Source organism: Branchiostoma lanceolatum, chromosome 8 (genome assembly GCF_035083965.1).
Source record: "Branchiostoma lanceolatum isolate klBraLanc5 chromosome 8, klBraLanc5.hap2, whole genome shotgun sequence".
NCBI classification, from domain to species: domain Eukaryota; kingdom Metazoa; phylum Chordata; class Leptocardii; order Amphioxiformes; family Branchiostomatidae; genus Branchiostoma; species Branchiostoma lanceolatum.
Window position 1 is genome coordinate 18,181,810 of NC_089729.1, and position 13,941 is coordinate 18,195,750.

General features: G+C 40.3%; 2 protein-coding genes across 2 annotated transcripts in view; one reads left to right on the top strand and one right to left on the bottom strand.

Moving 5' to 3' along the window:
- LOC136439529 (multidrug resistance-associated protein 1-like) overlaps positions 1-8,927 on the top strand; it is a 31,175-nt gene extending 22,248 nt beyond the window's left edge. The window contains exons 25-30 of the mRNA XM_066434946.1: positions 596-697; positions 2,075-2,221; positions 3,532-3,690; positions 4,191-4,357; positions 5,128-5,322; positions 7,439-8,927. Of these exons, the coding sequence (XP_066291043.1) occupies positions 596-697; positions 2,075-2,221; positions 3,532-3,690; positions 4,191-4,357; positions 5,128-5,322; positions 7,439-7,547 (879 nt within the window). The 3' untranslated portion in view covers positions 7,548-8,927. The remainder of the gene's footprint in view (positions 1-595; positions 698-2,074; positions 2,222-3,531; positions 3,691-4,190; positions 4,358-5,127; positions 5,323-7,438) is intronic.
- Positions 8,928-9,027: 100 nt separating this feature from the next.
- Positions 9,028-13,941, bottom strand: part of LOC136440116 (von Willebrand factor A domain-containing protein 3A-like) — a 40,050-nt gene continuing 35,136 nt past the window's right edge. Inside the window, exons 31-33 of the mRNA XM_066435955.1 lie at positions 13,293-13,419; positions 12,472-12,569; positions 9,028-11,599 (exon numbers count right to left, since the gene is read on the bottom strand). Of these exons, the coding sequence (XP_066292052.1) occupies positions 11,467-11,599; positions 12,472-12,569; positions 13,293-13,419 (358 nt within the window). The 3' untranslated portion in view covers positions 9,028-11,466. The remainder of the gene's footprint in view (positions 11,600-12,471; positions 12,570-13,292; positions 13,420-13,941) is intronic.

The following is a 13,941-nucleotide window of genomic DNA, read 5'->3' on the forward strand; positions in this document are numbered from 1 at the left end:
TACACATGTACAATGAAGAAGTTGACTCTACTGGATTAGCTTAGCTTATCATTTTCGTCTGCAATGTATGTTTAAACTCTGTACTGTATATATTTCACTGTATACGTCACTTACATGTTAGTTAGGTCTATTTTAAACGACCTGTATCTAGACCCTCGGGGCATGAATGTACAATAAAGGTCTTCATTCATTCATTATTCAGCCACATGTAGGAAAATTATGACAGAATAACGTAGATATGATAACGTTGCGATGCATTATAGGCCAGCTACGTTGTTATTGGTTTAAAAACATTTTTCCTGGTGTGAAAATGGGTTATTGTTCTATGTAAGTGGCATAGTTAAGATAAGTTATAAAAAAAACGTGAGTGCAGCGCCACGTCGTCCTCATCTGTCCAAAGGCAATAAGAAATTAAAAAGCGAAAACATTTTAAACATCTTAATCATTGATTTCACCTTCTATCTTATTGGTCACGACAACCGGACTGTTTGTTAAATGCTAGTCTGTTGTAATGCCGTTCAATGAATGTGGTTGCAATGTTCAACGGAAACAAGTAGATAGTACTGAATGATGATATGTTGACCGTGTGTTGTAGGTTACTCTGTTCCTAGGCGGAATGGTGCGTGTAACCAGTCAACTGGAGGCCACCATTGTGGCTGTGGAGAGGCTAAAGGAGTATGAAGAAACAAATGAAGAGGTATGTGTACATGTACACGGTACACCACAACTCACTCACTCACTCACTCACTCACTCACTCACTCACTCACTCACTCACTCACTCACTCACTCACTCACTCACTCACTCTCTCACTCCCATAGCTTAGTCAGCCGTCGGGGCAGCATAGCTTTCACTGAAGGCTCTCCACTGCTAGCGCTCTTCCGCCAGTCTGGTCATCTGGTTGGCTGAATGACCAGTGCACTCCTTTAGATCTGTGATCCACGACCGACGGGGACGTCCCCGCGGCCGCGCACCCTCCGCTTTTCCCTGAAGGATTGTGTGTGAGAGAGTGCCTTTCGCCCTAGTCACATGCCCGAACCACTGCAGTTTTTTTTATTTTTGACTAAGGACAAGAAACTGTCAAGTGGGCCTTGCAGAGTGTGGATACGTTTCTTGACTTCTTTGTTTGTGGTGCGTGATGTCCAGTGCACTCGTAGCAGTCCACAACACAAACAGTGTTTAATCGGTTCACAATAGAGCCATAGGGTTGCAAAGACATTTAGATAGTTACTCCCATGTAATTTCAACAAACTGGGATTCATCATCATCATGATGGTTTTCCCCCAGATGACCCCACAAGGGGCAATGTAGGGGGGGGGGGGGAGGTCCCAGGCTAAGGCGGGCAGGCCTCCAGCCTCGCACGGTACGACTCAACGGTGAGAGCCGTCACAACTGTGCCAGGCAGGGTGTTCCACTTGGGGATGGTGCGGGGGAAGAATGAATATTTGTATGTATTTGCTGTAACGTTGATTGTTTAATATTTGAGAGTATGGCTCCCCCGGGTGCGCCCCTGAGCCGGTTTCAGTAGACTGTCAGTGTTTATATTGATATGGTTGTTGACTAGTTAATAGAAAAATGTGAGGCGGGCGTTCCTCCTCCTTTCGGAGGGAAGGGGCCACTGCAGGTCATTTAGCATTTGTGTCACGCTGCTAGTCCGCCGGTAGTCATATGAATGTTATTGTAAATTCAACCTAATGGGTCCAGGCTAGAAGATATTACTATAACAACCCGAGTAATCCGAGCAGTAAAAATAATTCACCAGGTTGTATTATTACAGCCAGTAGGTACCCATGTGAGTAATGAGGCTGTTGTAACGCGCTCGAGGTACCTCCTCGAACACGGGACCCCCATTTTTCGTCTCTTCCGAAAGACGGTGCAGCTCCGACAAGGATACCCTTCACGGATTCGATCCGGGGTCTCCCGGATCCAACTAATTGGAAACAGGAGGCTCAACTGCGAAGCCGCTACCAATTGAGCTACGGGGACATCCTATAGTAATGTATGATAGTTCTAAGCTGCTGGGTCGATACCCGTTGACTACATATGTTTTTGTGTGACATGTGTTATTCGTGCAGGCTGATTGGACGGTCGACGACAACAGGCCACCGGACAGTTGGCCTAGTGAAGGCAAAATCCGCTTCAACGCGTACCAGACTCGTTATCGCGAGGGACTGGATCTGGTCCTGAGGAACATCACAGTAGACATAGGAAGTGGAGAAAAGGTGGGTATCCACGATTTTTTTATTTAATTTTCAAAAACTTTATTCAGTAAATACATAAATACATACATACATACATAAATACATACATATAAATCATACAGTGCATTTTCTTATACAATATTACATGGAGGGGTAAAGAGTGATAAAGAGAGTTTGTCTATAAGGGATAATTGTCATAGTAATATATTGTTGATAATATTGGAAATTGGGTTTGATGTCTTGTACGAAACAGGTGTAAATTTCATATTTTGTGATGAGAATACAAAGAAGAATATCATGTTCTCTATATGTTGTTTCGGGTAAACCATATATTACTAGTTTCTCACTTGAGGTTAGATCTTGTTGTGTTTTCTTTCCCCGCCATATACAAAATTGATTCCAGAAGATTACAACATCATGACAGTATAGTAAAAGGTTTTCGATTGTGTTTTTTTCTTTACAATTGTTACATTCATCGCTATCTATAATGTTTCCTTTTCTTAGTCAGCTGTTTGTGGCAAGTTATCGATGGATTATTTTGTATTGGAAACATTGTAGTTTTGTGTCTTTAGTCACAATAAAAGCAGCTTTATATGAGGGCCTGCATGCCCCTTTTACGTAGAGCGTAATCGGCCGTTTTAATTTTACGTAGAGCGTTGCCGACCACTCCATAATTTAGCGTAGAGCGTAGGGGGGCTTTTCTGAATTTAGCGTAGAGCGTAGGGAGGCTTTCTGAATTTAGCGTATTACGTAGCCGGCCCTCCGAATTTAGAGTAGAGCGTTGTCGGGACCCCCCCCCCCCCATGCAGGCCCTCTTATATACGCTTTCAACATTGATCCATAAAATGGACAGCACCGATACTAGTGTACACATGTGAACCTTTGAGACCAACGCTTGCTGGAATTCACTTGAAAGTTAATCTGTGTTGTTAGAAGTCATTCTGAATGGAGTTTAAACTGTAAATGCCAACACAATGAATTGGACTTACCCAAATTTTCGACTGATCAGCTACAGTCTTTGTCAAGGAGTGAGCAATACACTGCTTCTGTGACGTCATGTTATGCAGATGAGACACGTAACTAGAACTCAACAGAGACGGGGGACGCCATAGACGAGTCACGTGTCTCATCTGCATAACGTGACGTCACAGAAGCAGTGGATTGTTCACTCCTTGACAAAGGCTGTAGCTGATCAGTCGAAAATTTGGGTAAGTTCAATCTATTGTGTTGGCATTTACAGTTTAATTTGCCATTTAGCTTGCTGGAATTGTTCAACATCCTTTGCTTATCTGTTCGTCTTTTGAACTGTTTGGGGCTTCACTGTGTTGCAGATCGGCATCGTTGGTAGAACAGGGTCAGGAAAGTCGTCTCTAGCCTTAGCCTTGTTCCGTATCATCGAGTCGGCAGGGGGAGACATCGTCATTGACGGGATCAACATCTCTAAGATTGGACTGCACGACCTGCGTTCCCGAATCAGCATCATCCCACAGGTACACTTTGGAACAAAGGAAATATTGCGAATCCTAGTCAACTCGCCCCAAGTCCAACTCGCCCCAACTATTTACTACCAACTCGCCCCAAAGTAGGGCTTATTAAACCTGGTTTTATACCGGTTTTACATGCATAAATTCTTCTTCTAAATATTACTTTACATGCTAACAAACCTCGTGACTCTTATTTCATATTTATTTGCTGGGTACGTATTTAGCAACGAACTCGGGATTCGCTGGCGGACCCAGTCGGCATGTCGGCCCGCCTTGTTGATCGTAAATAGTTGGGGCGAGTTGGACTTGGGGCGAGTTGACCTGTTACCAATCTTGCCATTTGTTCTCACCGTTTCATTATTCTCAAATATTGCATGCGTGCACTCGTGACTGCGTTATTCTAAACACGGTATATTGTATGAAGAAAAAAAAATCAACTCCTTTTCCAGTTCAGAGTAAGGGTCAGAAAAGAATGTCTCCAACCACATTTCTCTGTGTGTTTTCAGGACCCAGTACTATTCTCGGGCACGCTTCGCATGAACCTTGACCCCTTCGGAAAACACGATGATGTGGACATCTGGCTGGCTTTGCAGCAGTCTCACCTGAAAAACTTCGTAATGAACTTGGAGAAAAAGCTGGAGCACGACGTGACAGAAGGAGGCGAAAATCTCAGGTAAGACTGTTCGGAAACATCGTTCGTATTTTTGCATGAAAATGGTGTTCCGTGTTATTATGATGTTTTAAAATTTATGATTTGAAGATTTATTAGAAATGCGACAGTACAATACACGTGAGTCACAGGTAGCTATTGCTGGTGTCGCGAGGAGCACATAAACATTACAGAAAACGTAACAAAACATGTATTGCATATAACAAACAGAGCCATGAATACGATCTAAAAAAGCAGCATAATAAAACACGACAGTCCATATATATTTTACCCTAAGCACTTTAAAAATATCGGAACTTACTAAACTTTCGACCGTACCTCTATCCTTCTTCTTGTCCGTTCTGCTCCTGGTCCGTTACGTTTTGGACATGCAAATGAATAGATCACTGATTTAACTGTACAAAGAAGCATGTCTGAAAGGGGCTATTCCATTACTGTACTAAACAAGCTATCAGCCACCCATAAATCAAGACCATAGCGCGTCCAGGTCAAAAGATACAAAAATTGAAGTCTTGCTGCAGTACCAAGGTCACATACCAGGGGGCCCAAAATCGACCTTGAACTTCGGCTTCACAACACCTGCCCACATACCAAAAATCATCGTAATCCATCAATAGGTTCCTTAGTTATGCTGACTACAGTAGTGCGGAAAAACAAACAGACAGACACACAGACAGACAGACACACACACAGACACACCCAAAACTATATCTCCATTTTTCATGGAGATGATTAGTACAATAACAACTTGATATGTGCGTTTTCCCTTCTAGTGTTGGTCAGAGACAGCTGGTGTGCCTGGCTCGTGCCTTGCTGAGGAAGTCTAAGATCCTGGTTCTGGACGAGGCCACAGCTGCCGTGGATCTGGAGACAGATGACCTCATCCAATCAACCATCCGCACACAGTTCGCTGACTGCACCGTGCTGACCATAGCCCACAGGCTCAACACTATCATGGACAGCTCAAGGTTTGCATATGCTACCATTTCATGATATATAGTTTTTTTCACTCACTCACTCACTCACTCACTCACTCACTCACTCACTCACTCACTCACTCACTCACTCACTCCCTCACTCACTCACTCACTCACTCACTCACTCACTCACTCACTCACTCACTCACTCACTCACTCACTCACTCACTCACTCACACGCTCAAGTTTCTAGACTTACCAGCTAACTAAGCTCATTCATTGACACACCTATAACATTAGGAATTCTATTTGATGACATTTAACCATGTATAGCGGAAAGGTAATGGACAAAGAGGTATACGAGTTTTTCCGTTGCAGGTCTACCTTGTGTCGGCGGAAACCAGCAATTAAGTCAGGCCAAGTCTAGTCAAGGCAAAGCCTTTATATTTCTTCGAAATACTTTTTCGGCCACATGGCCGCTTTTCAACAAGTTCGAAGTGAAGTGGAGGGGCAGGAGTCACGGATAAAGAGTACAAAAATAAACTTAACGTAAACTTTACGTAAACGATATCAACACAATCATAAACAAGAGTTGTACGACCTCATACCTTCGCCAAATAATTTTAACCTTTATGACTGACGTATTGGGAGTGTTTCTCATCAATTATGAATCATACCAGTTGTTCGTCTTCACCCAAATAACATAAGTTGTCCAAAGTATGACTATGAGCTAAACAAAGAAGGTTATGCTAACATTTATCATCAATTATGCAAACAAGCTCCTTATTAGCATAATTTGATTCAATGGTGTTCACATTCACACTACTTCCAAATGCCACAAGTATGAAATTGCCGTCATTAACTAGTATGGAATTATAGCTGTAGTTTAACATTTATTACACAAATTAGTCTACATTTGCATATTTTCTATCTATCAACATTCCTTTCTTCCTCAGTTACAAATTCGCGTATTTCAATAGTCATACCATGGAACACAGCGGGTTTTTAAATTGCCTCATTAATTATGCAAATTAGAATATGATTTGCATCATTATTATCCAATCAAACAAAGCACCACGTAAGTTATAGAGTTATAGTATTTCTCATTAATTATGCAAAAGAGGTCCTCATTTGCATAGCTGATATCTATTACTATTTCTCTCTTCCTCTTGAGATTTCCCACATACACACCAACACACCAAATACGACAACAATCCATCCAGGCGTTCTCGACTTATCGTGTTCACTAACAGACACACAGACAAGCATCACCATACAGTATGACCTATACTAATAAATCACCTCTTCCTTCTTACATATAACATTATTAACTCACCTACCCTGAACAACGTCCTATTCCCATACTGTGACACACGAGTACTGATGGTTCTTCCTGATGTAAGGCAGTGTATATCCAATTTTGGTCTGCTTCCACCAAATTCCACACCACTTTCTGCTGCTACCTTTTCCATACCACTGCTTACTGACTGACAAGCTAATTTGTGCCAGCAACTTGTTTCCTGCCTCCCACATGACAACTACGCACCCCTACCACTTATCCTTGACCCCTCTAAACAACACTGGCAACACGTCCCAGCCAGAACACAATACTCTAGCATACAATATAACACATTTTTACACTTTTCTCGTTAATTATGCAAAGCACTTCGCCCAAACACACCAACACACCAACTACGACAACAAACCATCCAGGCGTTCTCGACTTATCGTGTTCACTAACAGACACACAGACAAGCATCAACGAATAACCTTCTTGACGAAGGTAATAATAAGTCTATCAAAGTCAGTTTGTCAGTTATTCGCCTTGCAATGCTAGTCAAACTGTGAACCCCTGACGCCGCCGATGTTGTACCCATGGGAAAGGCACTTTACACGACTTTCCTCACCCAGGCGCTAAAATGGGTTATTGTTATCTCTACTTGGCACTGTAAATATAAGTTGTAAAACTTGAGTGTAGTGTCACGTCGTCCTTGTCTGATCAAAAGAAAAATAAACAAAAAATAAATAGATAGATAGATGGATAAAAAATAAAAATAAAACTGTGTCATAGCCGTTTATTGTACCGACTTTAGATATTCCTCCAAGATGGTTTAATACTAGTTCTGAGTCAGTTCTCTAACCCTGGTGATCTTTACATCCCCTACAGGGTACTGGTGCTTAACGCTGGCCAGATAGCGGAGTTCGACACTCCTGAGAATCTCATCGCTGCCAAGGGAATGTTCTACCGCATGGTCAAAGATGCCGGGCTGGTCTGAGCAACAGACTGTTGAAACTAGTGCTGCGTACCGGTACCGTGTACCGTTACTGTACCGTAAAAATTGATTAGGTACAGGTCCAAAATACCGGATCATGAAGTACCAGTACTGTACCGATATAAATTTACACTAAGTATGTGCTTGTTTTGTGACTGATCTTCTGACCCCATTGCCTCATGCAACACCAAACCGACCAAAGTGACACCTTGGAACAGCGTAACTAACATGCAAGAGATCATTCAAGCAGGCTGGGAGTTTTGACAGCAAGGCCAAGGGAGTTTGGCGGTAGAAAACCTAGTTATGTTCTTTGAAGAAAGATGCTGACAAGTTGAATACAGGTTATTTATGTTTCTGTCATAATTGAAGAAGTTCAGAAAAACACATGTTAATTTTTCAAATTGTTCAGCACAACCTCTGTACCGGTACCTGTACCCGATGTTACGTTTAGGTACGCAGCACTAGTTGAAACAGACGCCCGTGTATCTTATGATTATGTAGTTCACTGATTCAGTCCAATTAAGTAGGATGGTAAGGTAATGATCATGCGCGAATCATATTTTTCTGTGATAAAGGTATGCATAACAACAACCCATGATTATAACGTTACATTAGTGATGTATATTCTAACTAAAGATGTTATTGAGGGTATCAGACTTCTAGTTCCTTTATAAGGTAATGGAAACATGTACAATGTACTAATCTGATCAATGATAGATAAGTTGATTGCTTAACCGATTGATGCATATCGATTGAGTTTGGAGAGTCAAGTGCCATCGTGACCCAACGTCTGGTCATAGAACAACAGGGATAAATTGCCGGGGCTATTGACAGGATGTTCCTGTCAATAGCCCCGGCAGTGCCACGATTTCACCCTAACATCTGCTTGGAGATTAGACAGGTTGTCTTGTGTAGCAAACTAATTTCTATGTTTCTTCTTTCAGTTGGGAATTTCGTTGTCATGTTTCAGAAGATGGTAAAACAAAGTGGCATTGCTTTCTTTTCTCTTTTTTGAAAACTGACAAAAATTGATACAATTCATATTCAATATGATATTGTCCTGCCCTGTTCATATATCTACCTATGTAGGCCAATTAATATACAACTCTATGCAAAAACGAGACATTATTTTACATTCCTGACACATCTACATCTACATTGAATACTATCAATTCATATACTACACAGAATACTATCATCGTCATCATTACGTTGTATTAGAATGCACATTATTAGATTGATTGTAATTCATGTTATAGATCAGTTCTTTGAAATTGTTAGATATTAGAAATAGTCGATTGTTTTGTATCTACAAATTGCCATACATTGTACCTGTTACAATTGTTGCGCAGTAAAGTTCTTCTTCTTCTATGTCATCCACAATATGAAGTCAGTGAGGCCTTTTACATGTAGCAAGTAATACGTGGTCCATTGTATTAGATCCTTGCACTAAGACTGCTTGTAATGAATAAAACAACCAAAGTACAAAAATGTAGCTTTTATTTTACCATCCATCAATAAGCTTATTATTTACAATATTGTTCTACCATGCATTATAAGTACCGTAAGTAGTACATGATATGGGCATGGGTTCATATTTGCAAAAATCACAAAAATACAATCAAAATTCTCTAAGCCCCTACTCATTGTTTTCTACATCAGCAACACATGCAGTATAAGTTTATCATCTGCAGTCATGATCATTAGGCCACACCAATTTAATTTCTTGGTTAACAGATTTTTTTTTTTAATTCTAGCAAAGAAAAAATCATGAAAACAGAAAGCTGGGGTGAAAACTTGCACCTGACCCTGTTCACTCCCTGAAATTGTGTGCACCAAAGTACAAACTTTCCTCTGAGATTCTGTTTTCCAATTTTGATTTTCCAATCTCGCATTTTTTTAAAAATTCTGTTAACCAAGAAATTTAAATGGTGTGGCCTTATAGCATTTAAATCTTATCAGCATGATAGGTTAGTACATTAAATGTGATGATACGCCAGATGTACTTTTCCCAGTACATATACTTATATTATCATACAGGAAAATGAGAAAACATCACTAATGAAGTTCTAGCTGACAGCATGATTCAGCTTGAAACATCATATGTACAACCCAATCTTTTGCTGGAAATGGAATGTCCAAGATATCAACACTACAATCTTACTGTTATAATCTAATTGACAGCTGATCTTGGGAAATGATAGGCACATATGGCCATATCGTTCACAAGCTAATGTACATCTGTTGACAACACTCTCCAGTTTAATTCTGGACTTCCAGTTTAATTCTGGACTGACCTCTCATATCTCTGCAACCTTACATCTACTTGAATGGGCTAATATTGTAAGCTATAGGTAAAAATGATGTAAGAAATACGTAGCAGCCATCAATGACCCCCTGCGGATTAGCCCAAATCTGCAGAATTCGGCAGATTTCTGTGACCTTGAGCCAGAAATCTGGGACTTGAGCCAGATTTCTGGCTCAAGTCCCAGATTTTTGGCTAAAGGTCACAGAAATCTGCAGATTTCTGCAGATTTGGGCTAATCCGCAGGGGGTCATTGATGGCTGCTACGTATTTCTTACATCATTTTTACCTATAGTTTACAATATTAGCCCAAGTAAGGTTGCAGAGATATGGGAGGCCAGTCCAGAATTAAACTTGAGCCTGTTTGACCTTATCGACTGTATGCAATACATGACTTGTTAAAATTCTTTACAGATATATAGTCAACATGAAACAGAATAAAGTGGAACAGGTCAAATCAGTATCTTCAAAAAAGTTGTGGCATGCCACTTTCATATCAGTTATCTTCATATATTTATCACCCAAACGCAATCAAATATATCTTTAAATGTACACTGTATGCCCAACCCAGATACACAGAGTTCCATATGTGGTTCTTCTTTTATCACTATTTACAGCATCGTCCTATTACAGTTACACCTAGGCTTATAGCAATATGGTACCCAGCACAAAGTTTACATAAAGGAAAACCAAGTTTCTTGGTGTTAACGAATGAGCCTAATAAATCTAAATCCATTTAAAAATCTTTACAACATACAAATTATAAAAAAGATACATATAGATCATCAGCCCCCCCCCCCCAGTTTATTACCATGCAAATATTACCATGCAAATATCAGCATATCATAATCAACAAGTTTCAGGTGCAAGTGATATCTACAGTTCTAAAGCTAGCTTGTTCAGATTCAATATGATAATAGTCTGGATGCCAACATAGTGTGCACACTCTTACTATGTGCTAATGCATACCTGATGACTCATAAGAATGGTACTCAGGCCTACCCCATTATTTCTGTCATCTATCTCTTTCAAAAAAATCCTTATCTTAAAGGCATCCGGAGAATTTTATGAGGCTTGAAACTTGAATAAAAAAACTCAAATTTCTAGTCTTTCCTACACATACTTTAGTAAGTTTCAATATGACTATACTATTACATATCGAAATTAAATGAGCAAAGGTACGATGTCGTTGTGTGATGAGAACTGATAGAAAATCCAAGCCCTAATAGACTGATTCTGACTGTCCATCACTATTAGCGGTTTGACAAATGAGAGGGTGACTGCATGTCCATCAAATATTTGCATTTTTTGTTGTTTTGACTTTTGCATTTCTACGTTTTGACAGAGGTGGGCGGGGCTATGAAATTTACAGTATTTACTGTAGGCGCGTGAAACTAAAAGGTGATTGTTTTTGTACCGTTTTTGCGCACTTTTGATAAGAAATCCGAACGCAAATGTGGTAAACAGTGGCATTAGATGTCAATTTCATAAAGATTACAGCAATTACAGAATATTTCCAGTTTTCAAGTCTCATAAAGTGCTCTGGGTGCATTTAATACCTAGTATATACAAAACTCTCGATGCTTGTCGTTGGAATGTTACAGGATATATTTTCCCTCATCTAAACGCAGCAGAAGCAGATAGTGGTCTTGTTGACGTCCCATTTGGTACCTTCCCAGCATCCAACAGTTCTGGGGAAGTCTTGGAGTACTGCTTCTGATGGGGTTTCGTGGTTTGAGAATGCAGGGACCTAATGTGCAAATTACAGGAAGACAGCAACTTTAGTATTTTGGTTGAATGATACTGTTTTTTTTCTAATTGTGGAAATCAAGAAAAGAGATGGGAGCAACAGCAATATTTTCTTCTAGATCTGTTGCTCTAATCAATAAATGTAACTTTTTATTTTGTGCAACTTATTGCTTATCGTACAAGTGATATTTGTAATACAGGCGATTATTGTTTGTGACTTCAGAAAGAGGAAAACAATGAACATCCTGAAGCATGAGCTTCTTTTGGTATTTTCCGGCTATTGTAATAAGTATGATTTGATGTAAAGAAAATATCAGCTCTAACTTGTACATAAGTTGCTAAGGGTTTAATAGAAAGTTTATTGCAAATTCCTGCCCGTAGGCTAATTGCAAGTACATGTACATGTAACTCGGAGCGGACGGACCGAAAATGATGAACAATGTAACATATGACTAGTCTTAGCTACTGAAACTAAGTTCTAACTTATTGGGTTCGGCTTCTTTTTCCGAGACAGTGGAAGACGAATGATCCCACTTTTGCTGTTATATGTGGGTTTTTTGATGTTAAGAGGAGAGTAGTTTTCTTTTAGTCTGAAAACGTGGAGAAATTAGGATGGAAAATGGTGGCCTCTTTAAACAGCTCATTTCTTTCGTGGTCGTAGAATGGGCAACTTGACATAAAATGTGTTTTGTCTTCCACCTTGTTCGACGTGCAGTATTTACAAGTTCTTTCGCACACAGGTAAGTTCTTGTACTGCCCTTTCTCAATTTCAAGGGGATGGGCACCAGTTCTAATTTTGCTAATTGCAGAGCATAAATCAAAGTTATCTAATTCTAAATATTTAATGACAAAGTAGGTGGCCCCATAACTGACCTCCATTGTCTGGACTCCGTCAGGTACTGCCTGGCTTTCATAATCTCCGCTCCCAGCCGTCGTAGGTCATCGCCCTCAAATGGGGGGATGTTGGGATCCTACGGAAAACATATGGTTATCAAATATGTTATTGTAAACAGTTTTGCCATTGGTCAGCTTTTGATCTGCACCAAAGCAAAAGCAGAGTCAGAAAGAACTTGTCAGCATAGCAGTTTCACTAGATGAAAGGATTCTACACTATTTTTTCAAGTCATCAATTGTTACACACATCTCTTTTCCTGTTGACCAAAATGAACAATTTGAACAACACAGTACAATATGGCGTCGCGGTGGCTTGGTGGCAGGGTGTTTGGCCCCAGAACCAAGAGATACCGGGTTCGAATCCGGGCTTCCTTGATTTGTCCTGTTGACGTTGTGCCCTTGGGAAAGGCACTTTACACGACTTTCCCCACTTCACTCAGGTGACAATGCGTGCCTAGCTTTGGTTAGGGACGTCCCTCGGATAGGACGTTAAATGGAGGTCCCGTGTTTGAGGAGAGCCACAACTCAAGCATGTTAAAGAACCCAACACACTTATCAAAAAGAGTAGGGGTCCCCGTTGTGTGTGTGGATCATATAAATCTGTCTGGATATGCAGCTTGTACTCTTCACTTCAGTACAAACCTGGTGTGTTACGCCTTGATGCGGTTTACCGGGTATGCAACACAAACAAACAAACAAATGTACATGTAAACAATAAACAGTTATTTTCTGTATGAGCTTGAACTCGGACAAGCTCTGAAAAGTTCACCTTAGTAAAATGTAAACAATTATCTACTCACATCCTCATCCTGGAACTCACTGGTCAGGAGACGGTGGGCGAACATGTGTCCATCATAATCACCATGGCAACGGTGGTACCGCCCACCCGTCTCCGATGCCAATTGCTTCAGGAAGGAGTTGGCAGTGCTGAGATGAGAAATCAGAGGTTCTTAGTACCCAGTTGTGTCAACAGCTTCAATCAAAAATATACAATTTATATTTAACATACATGTTACTTATACATGGAAAGAAACTTTTAAACACAAAAATATGGACATTTGGAATCTACATTAAAGGCACCCAGAGCATTTTAAGAGGCTTGAAAACTGGAAATATTCTAGTTTCTGTAACCTTTATGAAACTGACTTTTAATGCCACTGTTAACATAGTGATACTCTCATGTCAGAAGTATCCAAAAGCGGCACAAAAATAAGCTACATGGTGATCTTTTAGTTTCACGCGCCTAGTGTAAAAAGACCGATACCATGGCCCCGCCCACCTCTGTCAAAACGTAGAAATGTAACATTAAAACAGAAAAATGCAAATATTTGACAGACATGCAGTCACTCTCTCATTGGTCGAACCGCTAATTGTGATGGACAGTCAGGTTCAGTCTATTAGGGCTTGGATTTTCTATCAGTTCTTACCACACAACGACATCGTATCTTT